This window comes from Cyanistes caeruleus, chromosome 4, assembly GCF_971803275.1.
Source record: "Cyanistes caeruleus chromosome 4, bCyaCae1.hap1.1, whole genome shotgun sequence".
Classification (NCBI taxonomy): domain Eukaryota; kingdom Metazoa; phylum Chordata; class Aves; order Passeriformes; family Paridae; genus Cyanistes; species Cyanistes caeruleus.
In genome coordinates this window covers 51,163,976-51,185,809 of record NC_141704.1, presented here as the reverse complement: position 1 = coordinate 51,185,809, position 21,834 = coordinate 51,163,976, and the positions used below count along the sequence as shown (strand labels likewise).

Here is a 21,834-nt window from a genome sequence, read left to right as displayed (position 1 = left end):
AAAATTCACATCCTCTATTAAATTTCTGTAAACATGCTTCTGTAGTGTTACTTCTATTAGTCAGAAAGACAATAGCCAAACTGCAGCTCCTCAAGCCATATGAAAAATCATAGCTTAGCATTTTCTACCTACCATTACTGTCCCTCTGCTGCAGAAAATACCCTCCTATAGAAGATGACAGAAACTGATGGTGACTGCCATTTTCAGAGGAGCCATATCCATCCTGCCTTTCAGCCAGTGTCCCCTGGGATGAGAGGTAACTTGGAATGTCTGCAGGTAAATTTGTTTCATCTGTGGGGAAGCAAAACACATACAAAAGCTATTAGCATACTTCAATTTGTAGAAACATTTTTAAACTTGTCAGAAAAGCACTGAAAGTAACATATAATTCATCTTTTTGCCTCCAAGTCGAAACACACAAAAGTTCCTACAATGAAGTCACTGCAAAGCAACCACAAACATTTTTTCCTTCCTTTCCAAGGTAAACCTTCAGTTTACACACCTGTATTTGTGATGCTGCAATCTTCATTTCTCCTTCTGGTGTGGTAGATGATGACCACCCACACCAAAGAAGTGCCCACCACACAGCAAACCACAGCTATGATCACAATGCCAACTGTGGCCCATCCATCATCATCAAGTGATGGGGCAATGTTTTGAGGAGAGTCACAGGTGGGAGTAGGAATTACATTAAGACGTATGTTGCCTCGTTCTGTTCCAAGTGTATTAGACATTTCACAAGTGTATTTCCCAGCATCTTCTACATCTGTATCCACAATAATTAGTAACTGATTGCCTGCAGCAAAGAAATGTCTTTCTGTTACCACGAGAGGGCTGTCATCCTTAGTCCAGTTCAGTCGGGGTGGAGGGCTACCACCAGCAATGCACTGCAAGACTGCAGTTTCACCTTTTGTTACAGTTCGGTCCAGCAAAGGCCGCAAAAATGATGGTGTTTCTGGAAAGAAAGCACAAGCCTTACATTCTTGTAAGTCTTATTATTCTAATATTCTAAATGATCTTGCAAGAGTAATAACGTCCCTATTCTTCACAGATCAAGAGGAAAAGCTAAAGTAAATGGCATCAGTAGGGCCTTATAAAGCTTACTCTCATTCTAAGAAGAAACTCAAAAATTTGTACTTAAAGCTTACAATTTACCTGTCAGTTGATCTGATTTACATGCTTGATTACAAGGTAAAAATGCCAACTCATGCGTGCTTACAATTGCAGAGAACTCCAATAAAAGTGGTTAACAAAATGTCAAGAAATCAGAAGTTAAACAAATCTACTGTCTCTAAATTAAAACAGAAGCCCCTTCTTTCCTCCATCACATGCGTACCAGATGTGTATACACCGGCAAACTTGACTAACTTTTATTATTTTGAATCATTTTGATTGTGCTGTTAAGGTTTGCCAATATCTTACCTAGTACTGTTAATGTTGCGTTAGCTGAAATACTTCCAGCAGTGTTTTGAGCTGTACAGCTGTAAACACCTGTGTCCTCAATCTTTACATCAACAATAAAGAACACATCATCTTCAGGCATGACATGCATGCGCCTCTTGCGTGCTGCAGGAAAATCTGTTCCACCATCTTTCTGCCAAGCAATCTGTGGGATAGGATGCCCAACTGCAGCACATTCCAAACGCGCCATTGCCCCAGCTCGAATGGTTAAGTCCATGGGGATTTTTGTAAATGAAGGCAGCACTAAAGAAAAGTTGGTGATAACAAAATCAATACGTGAAACATACTTTTCCTTTTTTGAACACTGTTTATGGGCCTAAAAACAGTAGAGAAATAATACAACCTAAACTGATCAGTAGCCAGCAGAAAGGGAAGGGACTGTGAAGTATGTGAAACCACCTAGATCAAAATCTCATTTCTGCTAACAGCCTCCTAGATGACCTTTCCATAGCATCTTGAAACAGAGCATATACTTACTTCCTGTGAGAAAAAGTTAACATTTTTCCATCTTGTAACATTGATTTTGCCAGATATAAAATATGAATTGGGTATGTTATCTGGCTTTTCCTATACTATGCTTCAGCAAACTGGGACTAGAAGTAAAATTGAATGGTGTCCTTGGAAATAGATAAATTTTTAAGAAATAATCTCATAGTATGGATCTTCTAAAAGATGCAGACGATGAGAATGGAAAATCTATGATTACCTATCTTGATTAAAATCATTCTAAGTCCACAAGCAAAACATAACATACTTACTGTTTACTGTAAGTTTGGCTTTGACAGAGTAGGATGAACCAAAGTGATTTGAAATAACACACTGGTATTTCCCTTCATTACTGAATTCAACGTTGCGCAGTCGAAGGATGGTAGTGTACTCCATCACTTCTCCACCCTGGGCCCGGAGGTGTGCGTAATTCTCCATTTCAGCATCTTGCAGCAATTCATTGTCTTTCTTCCATGCAAAAGTCATTGGGGAATCACTACTGCTGGCTGCTGAACACACAAAACTCAAATTGGAGCCTTTAATTGCTGACTGGGTTTCTGGCTGGACAGTGATCTGTGGTTTAGGAAAATCATCTGCATGAGGAAAAGAAAAAAAAATATATGCAATGCCTGAGGACTCTTTCCAGAAGAGTTAGTAAGCCTTGTTTTATAGGTTTGAGAGAAGAGTCAGATAAGTATTTATTAAATGGATCCACAATACCTTTCGTTTTAAATTTTGTTAGCCGTAGGGCATTTAAAGATGCTGTATTTATGAGTTTATTGTGCCAAGCCATCTCTTATTGAAGAGAAAGCACATTTAAAAGCATACTGTGTGCAGAGTTTCTTCTACAGCAGCACTGAAGATGGAAGAACTACCCCCTGACATCCATAAGAACTATTCTGAACATCAATCATGAAGCCTACTTCTCTCATCTTTACAACACCTCAGGCTGCTCTGAGTTTTTCTTTATTGAAAGCATAGTTCTTCTGCTATCAGAAACTGCAAGTTACAGTTGAGGGTTTTACACAAACCCACAAAAAATCAAGTACAAAAGTCAGTGTTCCAGTGATCTGTGTCTGTCTGGGCCAAAGGGGATGGAAGGTCCCTTAAGCAGGGCAGAATACAGTAATTTCAAGAATTCCTGGTGGTCCCTTTACTCTAGAAAGTTACCTTCAAAGTGCCATGTTGTGAGTTTACAGAATTAACTGTCTTCTCAATTATTTATTCAATTGCGTGTACACTGCATGCGCAAAAGGAGAGGGCAAATAAATGTGTGGTCTCCCAAAAGCAAAAGCCTTAGTACATACCCAGCTTTCAAGATGTGTCCAATCTTTGCATAAACTTCACAGAAACTGTAGGGAAAGCCCTGTGCCCCAAAAATTCCTCCCTGCAGACCCTGCTGTTTTTCCTAGCTCCTTTGTCTTATTACATCTCAAATGATTGGGAACAACTATGGGGTCAAAGTGTTATTTCCTTGAAGAACCTCCACTCTGTTATAAAAGAAAATGAGATGTGCAGATAGCCTAACCTTGAACTATCAGCAAAACTCCTGCAGGTATGAAGCTGTGCTCCAGTGACAGGGGAACATGGATCTGGGACTATAAGCATGGGCTTTAAGAGCCTCCCAGGCCATTTGCTCTTCATGCTTCATACCCATGTCTTACCATTTGCAAATTGAGTTAAAACATTCATTTTGCACAGGAATAACCAAGTAAAACATTCTAAGTACTTAAATTAGCCTTGTGAAAGGATGGGAGAACATACTTCAATCTTAATTATCTGACAGGATGGAGTGATAAAAAGGTCACTCAAATAAGCATACACTACAGAATACAGAACACACTAGCATAAGACCAGCATTATGTTTTGTCAGAACAGAATAATACAAGAGCATATTTGAATGACTGTATCACAGAAACATCCACATATATACACACACCTTTTAATTTCAGACAGAAGTATGAATTTCAGACACTTAAAAATTCTATATAAGCAAAAGCAGCTACTGCTAACCTGCAAGGCAAGGTGTGTATACCCAAACGTCTAGTGATAACACACTTTAAAAATATAACTGAAACATCCAATGATGGCATTGGGACATTTTAGTTATTTCTGCATGGCAATTGCATTAAGTATCAAGCTCAACAAGTGACTCAGTACATTTCTTTTTGCTAATAAGTCTTTAATGGTTTAAAATTAATTACTTAAAATCAGCATTCAGCAGTCAAAAAAAAATCACAATTCCCACAATACAGCAAATGGAAGATGTATATTTCAATCCCCAGTTCAATTTTTTGAAAAAATACCTTTAGCATAAATTAGGACGTCTACTTCTTATATACTCCTTTGACCCTGAGTAGTCTGTAATTCCCTGCATTATGTCAACCTCTCCTTCTCAGCAGCAGGTAGAATCTGCTCCTTATTTAATTTATTAAATATCTGACTAGTAACAGGAAGGGAAAAACAACATTTTGGTACAGTATTTTATATTCTGAACCTGCCTGCCCACTGAAAAAAGGGTATGAATAGCAACAGCAAATATTAACCAGTTACATTTGCTATGAGAGGAAGTTATTGAGAAGGTCTTTTTGGTGCCAAAGAACATAAAGTTTGAATTTTCTTTAGTAAGAAAATAAGATGTATTCAACAAAAAACCATTAAATGTAGTTAGCTTTTAAATATCCTGATATTTTCCAAGTCCCCACTTTACGTATCAGAGTAATCAAACACATGTTCTTACTCTGAATGCTTAGCTTCACTCTGCTTTAAATAGAGAACATAACAGAGGTGTTCATGAATGCTACTAAACACACACAGGACAATTTCATTTTTAAGGCAGATACTATCACCTCAAATTCTCAGGTCCTGAAGTAAAAATATTTTACTAGCACTTACTATCTGGCAAACTGAAATAAAAAATACTGGTATCGTAACTGTGGCAATTAGGTAATTTTTAAACACAGTTTATATTAAGGCAGTAATTTACATACTCCAAATAATTTTTAAAGCAGACAACAAGCACACATAAAAAATGTCAAGAGCTGAGGCTAGTATGGCTTTTTTACCTTCAAATTTTATCAGCCCTGGAATAACCTCAAGACTAATGGAGTATGTAAAAAATTTGCTAATAACCAAACCAAAAAACTACATCTTAATTTTGCCAAAATATGTCTCATTTAAAAATGGTAGTTATCTAAACAGTATCTTTTACATCTAGAGGCACATAAATTTACCCTCACAAACTACTGAGCTTTCACTTGCACACTCTATGTTCTATGTAAGCAAGCTGTACTTGAAATGTAAGTCAGAATACCATCACTCCTTGTCTTGTAGCCACAGGTTTTGAAAATCTACATCACGGTTTGGGAACAGAAGATAATGTTAGTATCACATCTTCTCCATTTCATTATAGAAATCACAACATATCAAGAAACCACGAAAAATCCCAAGCACACAGCAAAATTTGTTTTATGGAATGAGAAATAGAGCCTACACTCACCACAGACAAACTCATCCAGGCTGACAGCAAAAATACTTCTCCCTTTTAGCAGCTGAGGATGGGCACAACTGGCATTCACAAAGCTCTGGAAGTTGTTCTCTGACATCCACTGTGGTAGCCATTTTAACTGGCAGTCACACAAAAGACTTGATGTGTTGAAGTGTCTAAGAAAAAGCAATTAAAATCGAAGACTGTTTGTTGTTTTTTCAGTTTGTAATACAGATCTGTATAAGCACACTTTTGTAACAAAACTAAGGTTTTAGCTTAAACATACATTGCAAGAGAAAGACAGCAATTTTGTTCAGCTCAAATCCCCTCCCTTGCCTGGCTGGCCATGCTGTGCCTGATGCCCCACAGGACATGCCTGGCCCTCCTGGCTGCCAGGGCACTGCTGACTCAAACTCAGCTTTCCCTTGACCAGGATACCAGGTCCCTTCCCACGGCTGTGCTTTCCAGCATCTCATTCCCCAGTCTGTCCGTACACCCAGGGCTGCTCTACCCCAGGTGCAGAATCCAGCATTTTATCTTGCTCAACTTCATACAGCCCTCTTGTTTGTTGAGGTCACTCTGCAGGGCCTCCCTGCCTTAGGGGGAGCCAACAGCTCCTCCCAGTTTTGCACCATCTGTGAACTTGCTCAGTATCCCTTCCAGTGCTGTGTCCAAGTCATTTATCAAGAGCACAGGGCTGAGGATGGAGCCCTGCTGCACCCCACTAGTGACAGGTTGCCAATTTGATGTCACGCCTTTCAGTATAACCGTGAGCCAGCGTTGTTCTGCATTGATCAACAGAACAAAAAGGTGAGAGGACAAAAACCCATCCACACTAAAATACATTTTTCGCAGTGACCGCTTCACGACTTCACTGAAAATCTGTCTCTGCTACAACAGGAGAGAAGGACCCAATTACAAGCACTGACAACCAGGTCTTTACAAAAGAATTACAGCACTGCATTTCACTGGTCCAGCAAGCTTTAGCTAAGTGATAGCACTGCTAATCTTAGAGCACATTACATCAAAGTCTTGCTTATCTAAAACCTGTTAGAAATCACCCAATTTAAAATAAGGACTTCAGAGACAATAAACGTAGCAGAAAATGAATGCCTCCTATCCTACACTCTCACTTAAATACACCCATCACATAAAAAGTAAAAAAACCCAAAACACTGACATAACTTTTCATGTTATTTCAGAGAGATTACAGCAGGGGTTTATCACTGCATCAGGCAATGTCTTAAAAGGCTTTTATTTATAAATTTTCAGGGCAGATATACCTAATAGAGATTATATCTTTTGATAGAAACTTACAATTCTTTGAGTTTCTTCATTTGTGAAAATGCATTTCCTTGAACTGACATAATTGCATTGTTACTTAGATCTCTAGGAAAAAAAAGAAAAACAGGATTAGAAGAAAATAGTAATTTATTAAACTGAGTGGATTCAGGACTCAAACAATAGTTTTCTATTTTAGTGATACACAAAACATGCTCAAGCTCAAAAACAAAAGAGACACAAATAAGAAGTTCCATAGCATGCTAAATATGTAAGAATTTCTGCATTAATTCCAGAAGTTACACTCAGTGTAACTCCAAAACTGAAAAATCATCTGAAGACCACAGTAGCAGCCATGGTAAGTCTATTTCATACCAGTATACCAGTATCAAAATTAGTTTTTTTCTATTCTGGGTTTAACGTGAACTTCTGCTACTTACAAGTGTTCAAGTGCATCCAAACCAGAAAATGCTTTCTTTGTAATGGATCTAATTCTGTTTCCTTGAAGTATCCTGAAAAAATTAAGTACATGATGCAGAAAAAATGCAATTAAATGGAAAGATTTTTGAGCTGAATAACTGTATTTTTGCCATTTATTTTTGAACTGTGACTAGTATTCACCACTCACCCATCTCCAATGCAGCAAAATGTACCACATCTAAAAGATACTAATTTATTCCCCCTGAAAAAGTATCTAGATTTTACAACTATTTTAGAAGACATTTAAGGTGTACATTTAAGTGACATGGATTATTCTAAATATATAACTGCAAACATCTTTTAATTTCATAAATCTGCATTTGAAGATTTCAATGCAATGGAGCCACTTCCACTGGATGCAGCTTTACCTTACTGAAGACTAAGCCTGTCACTATGCCTTTGTCTTATAATACATTTGCTATTTATTTGTATGGGGAAACCTCACTGTTTGATAAATATGTCCATAAATAATGATACTTAAAATATTTCAGATTAGTTTGACTTGGAAAATCTTGAATTTCTTTTTTTGAAAAGGAACATGTTATAGAGAAAAAGGTGATGAGAAAAAAAATCATCTCTGCTATGGAAAATTTAGTATCTTTAGGTGTGGGGCTTGTCCCTTGAAAGACATATAATGAGCTAATATGTTTAAGGCATGATAAGAAACAAATATTGTAGCAATACTTACAGCTTTCTAAGTTTATCTAGGCCAGAGAAAGCACCATTCATATCTTCAATAGTCCATGATATTTCATTGTTTTTCAGATCCCTGTTTAGGAGGAGAGGGGAATCAAACCACAAAAGCTATTAAAAAGAACAAGGCACATACTTCAACAGCATGTATTACTTTAAAAAAAATTCTAAAATAGCTTTCTGTTAGGTTGGATTTTTGTTCAGTTGCTTTTTGTAGGTTTAAGAGAAGCTTTTCCTGATTAACTTTATCATTTTGATTTTTACTGAAAGACTTTGAAGACTATTACTATTTTTCCCACTGATAATTAAAAAGATCACAACCTCAACAATTTTTAGAATTGTGAGCAAACCAACCCACATATCCCTCCAAAGGTATTCAGGTACAGGACTATCTTAAGAGAATGTGCATCACAGGACGGGAAAGGATCAACTGTCATCCCTTTGAAACACCCTCACATTTTTTTAAGTCCATAATACTAACACCCAGAGAATCATTTTAACATCCCAAAACAGTTGCTTAATTATCTATGAAGCATAAAGAGATTAGAAATTTGTGTACAGAATAGTGTGTCAGCAAACAATCTACAGGGTCGGGGTGGAGGAGAAAGAAAAATCTAGGAGAAAAATCCTAATATTTAATACCTCAACACCTTGCAATTCTCTAACTTCCTCTATTTATGATCTCCAACTCTCTATATTCTTAAAAAACACAGTGTACACTCCTCTAATTTTCATCTTTCCTAGATTCCCTAAGTGTGAGTATGTTAGCAAACCCCTGAAAATAAAGCCTAGAGGGAAAGGCAATCATTTTGCTCATCTGGCTGACAGATGGGTCAGTGGTATGCAATGGGAAGGTTTTAATGAAGAGGAATGTATTTAGATTACTTTACTTTCTTCTTTCCCTTCCTTCAAGAAATGCTATTGCAAAACATGCTATAATACTTAAAGCAATTGTCCAGTCACAACAATGAGTTTTGTCTTCTTATTTCTGCTGTGTGAGAAAATGATTCAGTTAAGACACAACTACAATCCGGATCCCTGAAACTGTGGGTAGCAGTGCTCTGCTTGCTGCCTTCAAACAGAGATATGCCTCTCCCACAATAATGCTACTGGAAGTTTGTATCACATTTACCACCATTGTGGTAAATCATTGTGCACTGCCTTAACAAAAGAGAAACTCCTCCCTTTCTCAACTACTCTGGAAAGCAATCTTACTCTAAGAAAATCATACACTGATCAGGGGATGTTAACAGAATGTTCTTAATGTTTCTTTATTTCATAAAAAAAAAGAAATAACCTATAAACACAGCATTTTCTTAAGGTTTTTGACCTTACAGATTGAGTTTGTCAACTTACAGAATCTGCAGACTGGAAAGTCCCTTGAAGGCACAATCAGCAATGTAATTTACTTTGTTGTTTCCGATGTACAGTCCAACCAGCACGCTTAAACCAATGAAACTTGAATCATCTAACCTTGCTAAATGATTGAATGTCAAATCTCTGCAAATTTAAGGGGGGAAAAAACCATTTTAATGTTCATAGTGCAGTGCTTATTTAACTTAGTTCAACCCACATGGACTTTCAGGGGGGAAGCACAATTTTCCCCTTATGAATATCATAGAACCCACTACACCACTTCTGACCACACAGCATTTTGCATTGTTTTGAACAATTCACAAACTACTGCAGAATTAATTTCTCTCATTTGAAAATGGCTGTGTTACAGCTTTAAGTACAACTGCTACAGTGAAATGGAGCAGTCGCAGCTAACTTCAACTTCTTTCAACAAGATTTAACTGTCTTATACAGCAAGGTTGTTGTCACCTTGGAAACTTTGCTATGAAAAATTCACAGATCAGTGCTAAGAAGCCCATGTTTTGGCATGTACCCGGCTTTTGAAACTGTTAGAGAATAAAGGTACTCACAGCTCACTGAGTTTTTGGCAAAATTCCCAGGCATCAGGACTGATCCTGCTGATGGCGTTTTGGCTGAGATGAAGCTGCTGCAGCATCAGTAAGCCATAAAGCCAGCCTTTGGTTACCTCTGTTAAGTTGTTATGGTCCAGCTGCCTACAAACACCCACAGACAGAAAAAGACATAAGGTTCAGAAATTCAGCAGCATTCATGCTATGCCACAGTCCACACATCTGACCACATGACACTGGCTAGATAGCTGGAGCCGCTATTAAAATCTTGTACTGTATGCATGCACTTAGAATGTGCTTCTCTACACAATCACTACTGACTGCTTGCTGCTTTTCAGACCACAAGACAATTCAATTCAAAAAAGCCTTTGAATTTTACCATGCAATTCTATTAATTTTGTGCAAATCTACTTTATAGGCTTTCAGCAGCACCTACCAGCAAATGTTTGATACTTACAAGACTTCCATGTTGGTCAAACCCCAGAAAGCACCATCCATGAGCCTCGTAACCCCATTTCTCTGCAATTTTAATGATTTCAAAGCAGGAAGTCCTTGGAAAGTGAGCCCATCTATTTTTCTGATTTTGTTGCGATTCAGCTCCCTGCATCAATAGAATTTACAGTTACAGTACACTGATTTTATCAACATGCCAACAACCTTTCTTCCCTCTCTGAAACCAACTTTATTTAAACACTTTTCTTGCACACGAGACAAAGACAAGAAGTAACAAAAATCAAACATTTCATCAAACATCAACACATGTTCAACCATGTTAATACTGTTCTGGCCTTTTTGATACTGAGGACAAGTACTTGGTAGTTCATTGATTTTCAGACTTAAAGAATCCCTGTAGACCTAGAATGTCATGGTTAGCCCTGTTCCCAAATTCAAAACTGAAAGCGATGTTTATCCAGCAGTAGATTGGTTTGTAATTGCAACCAATGAACAGACAAGAAAAAGTTAAAATTTCATTTGTGGTAACTAGACAAAATTGAACATCCTGGGTGATCTTTTTCTGTATCTGTAGCCAAGCACAACCAGTTATACATAGTGACTTCCCTCTCTCAAGTGGTCTTGGCACTCACCCTTCTGCCACTACACTCACCCTGTGCAGGTCAGAAACTGGGAGCAATGGGTATCCTGTGAGGGAGATATAGGGCATAACTACCCAGAGGGCAAGATCCAGTGACAGGAGTAGAAAATACTACCAAAAGTAAAACAAGTGATTATCTGCCCCTTCAAGGAAGTCTCAGGTCTACCAAACTAGGAAGAATCCCTACTTCCAAGACTTACTTCCTCATGCAAAGTAAAGGTCTCCCCACAGTTGTACCATCATTATTTTTCAGAGTCTGTAAGAATTCAGCTTTCCTCTATGGCAGTCTGACCCAAAATCTACCTGACAACAGACCTGAGAACAGAGGGAGAACTTCCCATATTTTGTTTAAATATGAATAAAAATTAAAGAACATTCAGTAAAAACAGGCTTTAGCTCTTCCCCATTCTTCTCTGAATAGTTACAGGTGATAACACCAATTTTTTGCCTTCCTTGCAGATAAGCAACCTAATATAACTCAGTTACCATACTGGTTATGAACAAAAGGAACATTTTTAGGCAAGAATATAACCAACACGCAAAATTCAAGGTGAATCTGAAGATCAGAAAGTCTACCAAAATCATTAACAAATCCTGAGCTTTGCAGGACTGTTCTTATACTATTCTACTGAGGCCTGAGTAAAACCATTCCAACTCTTGTACACAAAGAAACAAAGTCACTCTTTACAGAAGTGCCAAGCACCCTAATATTTCAGTGTTCTTATAACCTATCGCGTTCAAGGCTAACCTAAGACACTTTCTCATTTTTAACTCCTGACTATCTGATATGGAAAATAATTATCCAGAATTTGACAAAGGGCAACCCATTCTCTTGTCCATTTTCTGCACTTTCTAAGTCTTCCAATTAAAAAAAAAAACAAACACAGTCTCTTTCATATAACTTTATTATTCATTCAGTAAAACATTTATGGGCAGGACTGTATCAGTAAAGCTGAAAGTCTATTTATTCAAGCATATTGCTTATTGTCATGTCATCTGAAAGCAAATTAATTTCCTTCATTTCACTGTGAAAGCACGAAGTAAATGACTGCTGCAGTGAACTATATAAGTTTAACTACAGAAGTTTACTTTACTTACTGTTTTCCTGATGCTTTTTTACAGAAATTTTGCCACTACCTCTTTTCCAGACTTTTTTTTTCTTAACTTTTAATAGGCAAACACAATTTTAAACACAAAGACTGTTCACATTTCACCAACATATAAGACTAGTTTTGTTCAGCACAACGTTGCAGTTAGTAGAGGTTGTAGTAATATGTTTTCTCTGTCTGTCTCACTCTGCCTCTGGTTAAATTAAAGGCTAAAGTTCAAGCACTGCCAGTGCTTTGGAAAACCTGAAAACAATTAGTCAATTGTAGGTTACACTTACAGGTGCTGCAGATGGGACAGTTTAAACATCTTTTGAGGAATTGCTGAAATTTTGTTCCTGTTCAGTTTCAATACTTGAAGTGTGGTAGACAAATTGTCAAAGGTACCAGGCTCCATAGAGGTTATTCGGTTACTGTTAATATACCTGTTGAAACAATGTCCAGAAGGTTAAATTTACAGTTGTTTAATAAATTCTTAACACCAAGTAGTGAAACACAAAGCTCTTATGGTGCTTAGTCATTTATAAATGGATTTTTTTCACATTAATTAGAGCTTATTCAATAATCAAATAGTATTTTCACCACCACCATTGTACTCTACTCTGCCAGAGTGTGATAATGAAAGAAAATAGTATGTGGCAATCCTGTCACTTTTTTATCAGTTGATATATCTGGCATTGCAATATTCCTGAATAAGAATTAAAGTGTATTCACAGTAAGTCTATCAAACCATATATAAATACAAACTAGCCTATCCATGAGGAACTCAGGTTCACTTTATCACATAATTAATTCTCTCAAGAGGTACATCTATTTGTTTCATCTCAAATAATGGCCTTAGCTTTTTAATGAATTAAAATATCTCACTGTAACAACTCATATATTCAAATTAGCAGCTTATATTAAACTAGACAGGTGAAAGCAGGAATATTTAATGTCATTCCAATTAAAAGAAGATTTAGTACCTTAATAAACAGCTGCCAATCTAAATTATCCAACAAATTTTTGAAAGTAACCTGAAAGAAAAAAGTAATTTTTACTTACAGATACTTGAGTTGTAATGATGGAAATGATGAAATTTTTAGCTCCGATATGTTATTGTTGCTCAAGTCCAAAGTCTCTAGACTCTGAAATGGCTTCAGATGTTCAGACAAAATGTTGGCAATCTTGTTATTGGTCCTGGAATTTAAGGGCAGTAGGCAAAAGACTGTAATTTCCAGAGTAAACACATCTTAAGTACACAACTCTGGCAAATATTAGTTCTTAATTTCCCTACTTGAAAATAATTTTGAGCTACAGAAAAGCAATAAAGTATGTTCTCTATGCATAACATTAATCTGAAATCAAAAACTGGAATAGTCTAAACTTACATTAATATTTCTTAAAATATAATTCCAGGAAAGAATGAAAAAAATGCAATATCATCAAATTACTGCAATTCATGGCTTTAAAAAAGAGATGCGTAACTTTATAATCACCTATTTCTGAACAGTAGAAATACCTGATACTTTCATGGAACAGTATGGCACAGTATTGGAATGAAATAAGGTAAAAAATGTCTTCTATTTTAAGCAAATTAGTATCATAGTAACTAAACACAGTGTTTGGGGTTTTTTGAAAATTCCCTTGGCATGGAAGTCCAACTGAATTTCCAGAAAAAAAAAAAAATAGAGCTAGATCATAAAAGATGGACAACAGTGCAGCCCCCTGAAAAACATTCTATAATTGTGGAATTAGACCTAGTATTCCAACCTACAGATTTTTCTAATGAGTTGGCAAAGAACAAAAGTTCTGCATATTAGAGGTCATTACAGGAGTTTCGGACTTCATGTCTGGTCAAACTTCAGCTCAGCACCACACCCAATTCCACAACAAAAAGTAGGCAACAATCTGAAGATTGTGGGTATTGTAGTCTGCTCTAAGGAAGACCCCTTCTTTCACTTTCACACATGAACTTTTTCCAATGACCCTATTTCATGTTCATACTCAGTAACCTACCAGTTTTTCAATCTCGGCTGCATACTGTACAGAATCCTACTTGCACATCAGCAACATTATTGTTCAGGGCTACCAGTACATAGGTGAAAGCAGATCATGACCAATTAAACAAATTTAACCTGAAATGGTTCTTGTTACCTTGTAAGTTCAAGTAAATTCTAGCTGTGGTACATTCTATACCTTTTTTTCATAATTTCAAAATTTAGGAGCTTTTCCCAGATCCTAGAGATTGCAGGCAAATGCAATTTTAGTAGAACTATCAACAAGAATATTAATTCTGGAAGATGTTTACCTTTACTGGAAACAGTTGCTCTGGATCAAATAGTAAACCACACATTAGGGTGGCATGGACAACTCTCATGCATTCAGGGGGTGTGGGCGAACTACTGCTCAAGACAAAAAAGTTTTAACTAACAAACTGAACCAGAAGTGAGATTAATGGGCTTTCTGACCACATATGGGAATGGGTAAGTGATCCTGCAGCCCCTCCAATGCTGAGCTTGTATCATGTTTCATTCCTTAGGCTGTCTGGTAGAGAGAGGTAAACTGCATTTTTTAACTCTTAGCTGAAAGTATTTATAATAAATGGAAACAAATTACTTTAATAAAAAACAACAACAAACACCACCACCGTGTGTCAGTTCCACTGGCCAAATAAGAATGTGAGTTAGATAACAGGTCACAGAGCCTTGCCTTTATGCATTAGTTTGTTTACAAGGTAATTACTAACAAGGTATTAAAACTGCCAATTACTTGAGTGACGAATAAAATTTTCCTTGCAGTAAAAGTGTGCTCCAGCAGAAGCCAGCAATTTCCTGAACTGCACGCCTCCTAAATTGCAGTGTGAAAGTGTTCAGTTATAAGACGGCTTGCACAGTACTGTCTTTGTGTCAGCACTGCTCCATAAAACAGAAATTCCTCACAACTGGCAGGATAATAGCCTCTGTATTACAAACTTTAGTTGGACCTAATGGAACTGACTAAAACTCTTACACTGTCTTCAGAGTAGCACTTAAACCAACTGGCAAATTATCTGACACAGACCAGATTACAACAAAAACAACCAAACAAAAAACCCTCAGCTTGTTTGTTTCAGGAGCATTTTTCTTTTTTGGAGATGGTAAGGCCATACTGAGGAGTGATGAGCCAACTTATTCTGCACACTGAAACTGTACTACACATCGTAGTCCTATAGTCCTATAGTCCATCTCACAAACCAGCTCTCACTGCACCTTCCTGGTTAATCATATTAACCAGGAACAGCAGAAGTTACTCAGTTGCAAAATAGCTGAATGGTTCACTCCCTATTGTTCCAACACCCTAGTCCAGTTTCTCTTCAAAAGACTGTAAGTATAACAATTCACACGTGGAAATTATTCAGCACTGAATTCTGTAGCATATCCAAATGGTTCTACTTCAAGACCCAAGCCTATTTAAAATGAGAAAGTTTAATTCTAATTAGATTTTTCTTCATGATCATCACTTAAGCAAATTTAAAAAAAAATATACCATTTTCCTCATAACTGCCAAATCACCATCAAAATTAGTCAAGAAGCACATACTTAAAAACACAGACCTATCTAACTGTCAAGAGAGAACCAAAGAGTAGACGTGTGGGCACAATGACATAGAAGCTTTTTCACTGAGAGGATGGTGGGGGTAAGAAAACCCAAAGGAAAATCTTTCCTGTGAGATGCTACTGTTGCTGTGTTCAGACAGAAGGAGCTGCATACACTGGTTTAACGTCACAGGCCTTCAAGGGGAGATGAGAGAAACAGATCCCTTGCAACAAGAAAACTAGCACATCAAGTTCTTCAAGAAACTAACCTGCAGCAATTTGATAACAATTTCTTCATGTGGAAGGAACAGCAACATGCTGCAGCTTCCTTACAACTTCTCCTGTTACAGCTAAAGCAGCAGGAGTACCAAGGAATGCAGATGAACCCACTAAAAAGATATAAATGAATTTGAACATGCCTTTTGCAATTTGAGTGCCTACACCCTGACTTGCAGCAAAAAGCCCCACAAACCAACGACCATGAGTGCATACAGCCTGATTTAATTACTTTTACATAAGCCTGTGTGAATACCAGCTTAAGAGAGAATACCAGTTTTTCATTATGGCTATTGGAAACCCTAGCTTTTCCTCTTAACATTCATGATTTTAAACACACCAATAGGCCAGAAATCCTGTAACAGCCCACTCAATCCTGATCTACTATTCATTCTACATAACCAGCTACCATGTATCTGAACATAATGACTTGCACTTTCCTTACTCTGCGGAAATACAAAGCAGCTCAGAAAATTCTGTATCCATTTTGTTGAGCATCTATTTAACACCTTTCAGATATAAAAACTCTTAAATGCTAAAACATCCCCTCCACCCCGCCCCCAGTCTTAAAAGATCTGAGACAGTCATACTGTCTCTTGATACAGACTGTCAGTATGAAATGTTTTCTACCTAAGAAAAAACATCCACGTAAGCTTCATGGTCCTACTGAGTCGCAAATCATGCACACCATAACATGGAAAATACAAGGCAAGAACAGATTAGGACCTGAAGTCCCATCTTTTCTTTCTCTTTGAAATCTCAGCACAAAAAACCACTCCTGCACTTCTAGCATAACTTTTTCTTCTAGCTATATCCTGGTCTGCAGTGTTTTGAAAACTTCTTAGATGGATCTCACCCTACTATCTTGAAAAGGAGTAGTGGAAGGGTAGTGGAGGCTCCAGTAGAAGCCTGGAAGTGAAGCAACCAGGTAAAAAATAAGTCGTCTAGAACAACAATTTTGGAGGAGAGTCCATACAGCCTGTTCTGCATAACTGTTAGATGTAAAGTAATTATCTTAACATATGCACATATCTGGACTAACACAGCACCTCCTGTCCCTCAACTAAGCCCTGAAAGGCAGAATAATCTGCATCACAAACAGGCAAATTAAACCATAGTGAAATCTGCTGGAAAACAAGAGGACACATAAAGAGGAAAAAAGAAAAGCCTTCTGCTAGGACTAGATGTATCTTTCTGACCAGTGCTAAGACTGAGAGACAGAAATTCATGGATGCCTAGTCTGACCAGATCAGAGCTCTTTTGGAAGCAGCCATATCAGATTCTTTGCAAAACCAACATGATTGTCCACATCTGAATATATTCTGTGTGGTCTCCATTGTGTGCCACTGCAAACACAGCCTCCTTTTAAATTTTTCTGCGTTTTTCACCTGTTCTTCCCATCACTCACTAGCTGTTATAGTCATGTAACTGGCATATTCTTTCTTGCACTTCCCCTCCTCCCCTCCCAAACTCCTTTGGGAACAATGATGCAAATACTGTGTGGAAGAAAAGTGAAGCAAAAAGAAAAAAACAAATTATATCAAATACAAAGGATCAAGACTGTAAGTGGAAGTGCTGGATTATACATACCTTGTGGCTTTTAGGATAAGACTGGACAACTTTAAGGAACTCTATCAGAAGAGCCTCAGTAACTACTACTTCAAGAAGAGAAAAATTGTTCGTTTTTCTTCAATTTCTACTCAACTGAATACTAAACTGTATTGTAATGAACGATTACATTGTTTAAAATACTGAAACTGCAGTTTTAAGCTGAACACTACCCTTACAAAGAAAGCAGCCTCTGATATGAATGGAACAACATGCTCCTCTCACCATTAAGACACCCAACTGGACTGAATTAACAAAGTCTGGGGTTTTTTTTTTTTAGTATTTTCAAGTGTTAGTCATAGAAATACTACAAGTGAAACAGTTTTTCTCCAAGACACAGTCAGCAGAAATAGCACCCAGATTCTGGTTCACTTCCAGTTCTATTGGTAGGTTTACAAGTCTGATGCCTCTCTCATGCATGAGCTTCTTGCCTTCCTTGAAGCAAGCAGTTCTTTCTTTTGAAGGTCTCCTCATTCCATGATCCATGCCTTTCATTCCTCTTTCAAGCCAGATGTCAGAAGGACTCTACTTTTATATTTTTTGTTTTTTATGGCATACAGGCATAAAATAGAAAACAAAAACTCAGAACACTGTAGGCTACTGATACCCTGTCCAAAACTTGAAACCAAAGGTTTATTGATTCCCAAATCAAACATAAACTGGGAAAGGGGAAAGAGAAAGATGCAGACAGAAACAACTCTGTGATCAGATATGTTTTCATCAGCAAAAAGAAGAGAGACAAATCCAAACTTTCAAACACATGATACTTCAATAACAATTGCTTTCTGATTCCAGTCATAGCACCAATATGCAACTTATTAAGCTTTCCTTCCAAACTCTTTTAATATCCTAATGTCTGTTTCCAATTCAGTTTTCTGCCTTTTCCAAAATAATCCAAAGTTACTTAGCAAGTGATAGGCAAGTCAATGTATAAGTTCATCCCTTTATTTTGCAATTATTATAAAGCAATGCAAGCATCACTACTTTGGCAAGAGCTGACAACAGCAATAATTGCCCACTGCAGACCTGGTGAGCAGACAGTTAGTTAATGCTAGAATCTTGGAAAATTTTAAATATGACCTAGATAAACCCAGCACAGTTCCCTCCAGTATTATAAATCATCCCTCTAACATAAAAGAGTTCCTAAATAAACACACCTATTCTTTACTGTTACAGAGCAACCGTCTCTTTTAGAGGGTGCAGCCCAAAGTCTAGGCAGTTTAGATGGCACACCCTTCTAGATGTACCCTAACTTCAATCATTAATACAAGGTGAGGAATGTTCTTCCATCCACTTCTCTTTCACTCAAAGCACAAGTGATTTCACTGCTCTGTTGTAATCAGTACCACCAATTCTCTAAAACTTAATCCAAACACTTATGCCTGACCTCTCAATTTCACTGTCACATCTCTCATTTTCCGTATCATAAGCCCTATTCCTCTGAAAAATTCCTACCACACTTACATTCAGTCGTATCAGAACAGTGTTCTCTACTTTTGTAGTCCATTACTATTCTTTTTAATTCATCTTTTCCTTTACCACTATGACCAGAAAATCATGACAGATTTATCTATTGCAAATAGCTCATAAAATCTGCATTATTTTCCATTATCATTGCAAAAGCATTAATCTAGGTTCTCACTCCTTATATTTTTGCTACAACAAAATCTGGATTTCTACATACTTCTTCTCTTTCCCATCATTCAGCTTAAATTGCTGCCATAAAAACTGAGTTTCCATGTCTGTAAGTCTAAGTCAGGTTTCTTTTAAAATTCTTTCATTTACTTCTTCTTAAGTCTCCACACCAAATGTCAAAGACTGCAAGAACTAATTCCAGTAAGTTTCTTGCTCTAGCTTTTTGCTCACAACTTCAGACCAAGTCACACATGGTTTACCACCACTCTCAGTTTTGGGACATTCTCCAAGTAGCCTTATGCCTGAAGCCTGGTCTGGCATTCCTCTATCCTTTCTTTCAATCCTTCTTCAAAACAAACTCTTCCAGGCAGCATCCAAATCTTAATCCTTCCCATAATAAAGTGGTAGCTGAAGAGATGACAAGGATGTAAAATATTTGACCAACGTTTTCCTCATACTGGGATCCAGACTCCAGTTTAGTATGCTAGCTTTATAAACAAACAATACCACTTTCTCTGGCAAGCATAGAAGGGAAAGGCATCCACTCCTACTGAATGTAAGCTTTCATTTTCAGGAGTTTCCTCTAAACATCTTTCTTGTGACTGCAGCTTTCTAACTGCATACCGAGACAGTGTTCTCCTGGATTTTATGCACAGCTTTTGCTCCTAGACCACTGTGAGATGACAAAGAGGCAAACTTCTCATACCTCCCCTTCTGTCTTTACTGAAGGCCCTTCACAGGGGTTTATGTTACTGCCACAAAGCACAAACTATCACTCTTATTTCCAAATTGTCAGCTGGGACAAATGCATGATTTATTTTGAATGCTTGCTTCAATTAGTTGAATTTTATTTCTCAATATGACTATCTGAAGCCTTATCCAGGATGCCCATTATCACATAACATACACAAATACACTTTTCCATGTTTTAAACAGAAAGGGACACACAATACTAAACAACAAAAACAAAGAATCCCTTCTCAATAGTAGAATTTTTCTTCAAGTAACTATGGTTGTGTAAAAAATAAGTAATCAGGCTAATTTTTTAGTGGCTGACCAGAAAGCTAAACTTAAAGTTGAAATAGTTTTTCTTGCTATGAAAACTTGTGACCTGTGCAGCCACCTAGGATTGACTACTTTACAGTTCTTTTGTCCTGTTTTTATCTCCTGACCTTTTCTGTTACTACTTTTTGTTTATTTACCATTTTAAACATCCAGGATACAAGACACATCTTTAAAGTCAGTGAATTTAAATTCAGCACATATTGACAGAAAGACATTACAAACCAAAGGCTGTAGAAAACCTTCAGAGAAGTGGCTTGTGGAATCTGTTCATTATCTAACAAACACATGGTCACATTTCAAAAATCTGCCTCAATTTTGGCAGTACTTTTAACTCTCTCAGAACTCCAAAGTTATGGTCCCTGCTTTAAAGGCTCCCTGTACAGATAGTTGGAGAATTCCCCCAGCACAACAGAGAAAAACCTCTACCATGTCACATTTTTGTTATGTCTCTTATAAACAGAAGATTTCACATTCTAAAAAAAAAAATAAAAAAATAGTGAAGCGGGAACCTAATATAAAACACACATTAATTTAAGACTTGAAAAACATTCCTGAACTGTGATTCATTCATGCACCCTTTAGCTTCCACGACTTCTGCATTTTCCTCTCTGGCTTTACTAAGACCAAATATTTATTTGTGTTCTAGACTAACACGATCAGTACTCACAATGTAACAATCTGAACCATCTACGCCATATGCTCTATTGCCTTTAAATAAAGTATCTCCTATTCAATAAAATGTAAAATTACAAGTTTATTTAAAACACTCTGTTCTTGAAAACTAGTCTAATGTCAGAATCTCTCTACATGCACTAAAAATTTGGGCATTTACAGCTTTTCCAATCCCTACTGACTGCAAGTGGATTACTACAGAACACACCCTGGATGTGGGTTTGAGAAACATGGGGGTTTTAATATTAGTTCTACACATATGTTTTGATAAGAACAATAAATTCCAGTTGGAAAGACAGGATACTTTAACACTCAAAGTTGATTTGTCTCTTCATAGTCATTGCTACCTTCCATTTTTCACTATACTCAAGGATACAGTATACTGATGATGCTGGATATTGTCTACAACTAGATATTTCTTTAAATTCTGCAAGGTAGCATGGGTTTCTTACTTGAACTGCATATCCTTAAACAAAATCTTAAATAACATTGCTGAATTTGCAAATCAGTGTCTCTTCCTTACAAAGTACTAGTAACACTAAAAGTAGTTAACATTTTCAGAAGAACTTTAAAGTAAAACCCCTATGCAAGTAGTAGTTGGTAGTTAAACATCAAGCAGGACTTCTAGACAAGGCTGTCATACTTGCATTATTTGGTTTCAATCTACTTCTGGGTTTTTACCCAAGGTCCAAAACTACAACTGTGATAGACCTAAAAGATAATATCAGCTTTCTTCTCATGTGTCCAGATCACTGGTTCAGGCAGATTTTTAGGATAAATAGGACAGAACTGGTACCTCTTGGATAAGCAACATCATTAGCATGGAAACAATATTTAGAACTTTCACTTCTTCTGGAATGAGGGCATTAGTGCCCACTTTTTTACCTGGCTCAAAATCAATCCACCTATCTTGGAAGAGTAAAAAGTAAATTGTTTTTCCTCCAAGAAATAAAGAATTTTCTATTGCAACTATTTAAAGCAATTCTCTATTAATTTAATTGTTTTTACAT

General features: G+C 37.0%; 1 protein-coding gene and 1 long non-coding RNA gene across 10 annotated transcripts in view; one reads left to right on the top strand and one right to left on the bottom strand.

Moving 5' to 3' along the window:
• The window catches only part of LOC147653637 (uncharacterized), a 689,274-nt gene that overhangs the window by 264,224 nt on the left and 403,216 nt on the right, over positions 1-21,834 (top strand). The window lies entirely within an intron of this gene.
• The window catches only part of LRIG3 (leucine rich repeats and immunoglobulin like domains 3), a 41,614-nt gene that overhangs the window by 7,795 nt on the left and 11,985 nt on the right, over positions 1-21,834 (bottom strand). For 5 of the 9 annotated variants that reach the window (XM_086884599.1, XM_086884602.1, XM_086884593.1 and 2 more), the window contains exons 4-16: positions 13,057-13,191; positions 12,294-12,437; positions 10,271-10,414; positions 9,814-9,957; positions 9,245-9,388; positions 7,884-7,964; positions 7,156-7,227; positions 6,752-6,823; positions 5,447-5,610; positions 2,220-2,540; positions 1,423-1,704; positions 503-955; positions 133-291 (exon numbers count right to left, since the gene is read on the bottom strand). In XM_086884599.1, the coding sequence (XP_086740725.1) occupies positions 133-291; positions 503-955; positions 1,423-1,704; positions 2,220-2,540; positions 5,447-5,610; positions 6,752-6,823; positions 7,156-7,227; positions 7,884-7,964; positions 9,245-9,388; positions 9,814-9,957; positions 10,271-10,414; positions 12,294-12,409 (2,152 nt within the window). In that variant the 5' untranslated portion in view covers positions 12,410-12,437; positions 13,057-13,191. The remainder of the gene's footprint in view (positions 1-132; positions 292-502; positions 956-1,422; positions 1,705-2,219; positions 2,541-5,446; positions 5,611-6,751; positions 6,824-7,155; positions 7,228-7,883; positions 7,965-9,244; positions 9,389-9,813; positions 9,958-10,270; positions 10,415-12,293; positions 12,438-13,056; positions 13,192-21,834) is intronic. The other 4 variants (XM_086884601.1, XM_086884594.1, XM_086884600.1 and 1 more) reach the window with 1 other exon arrangement.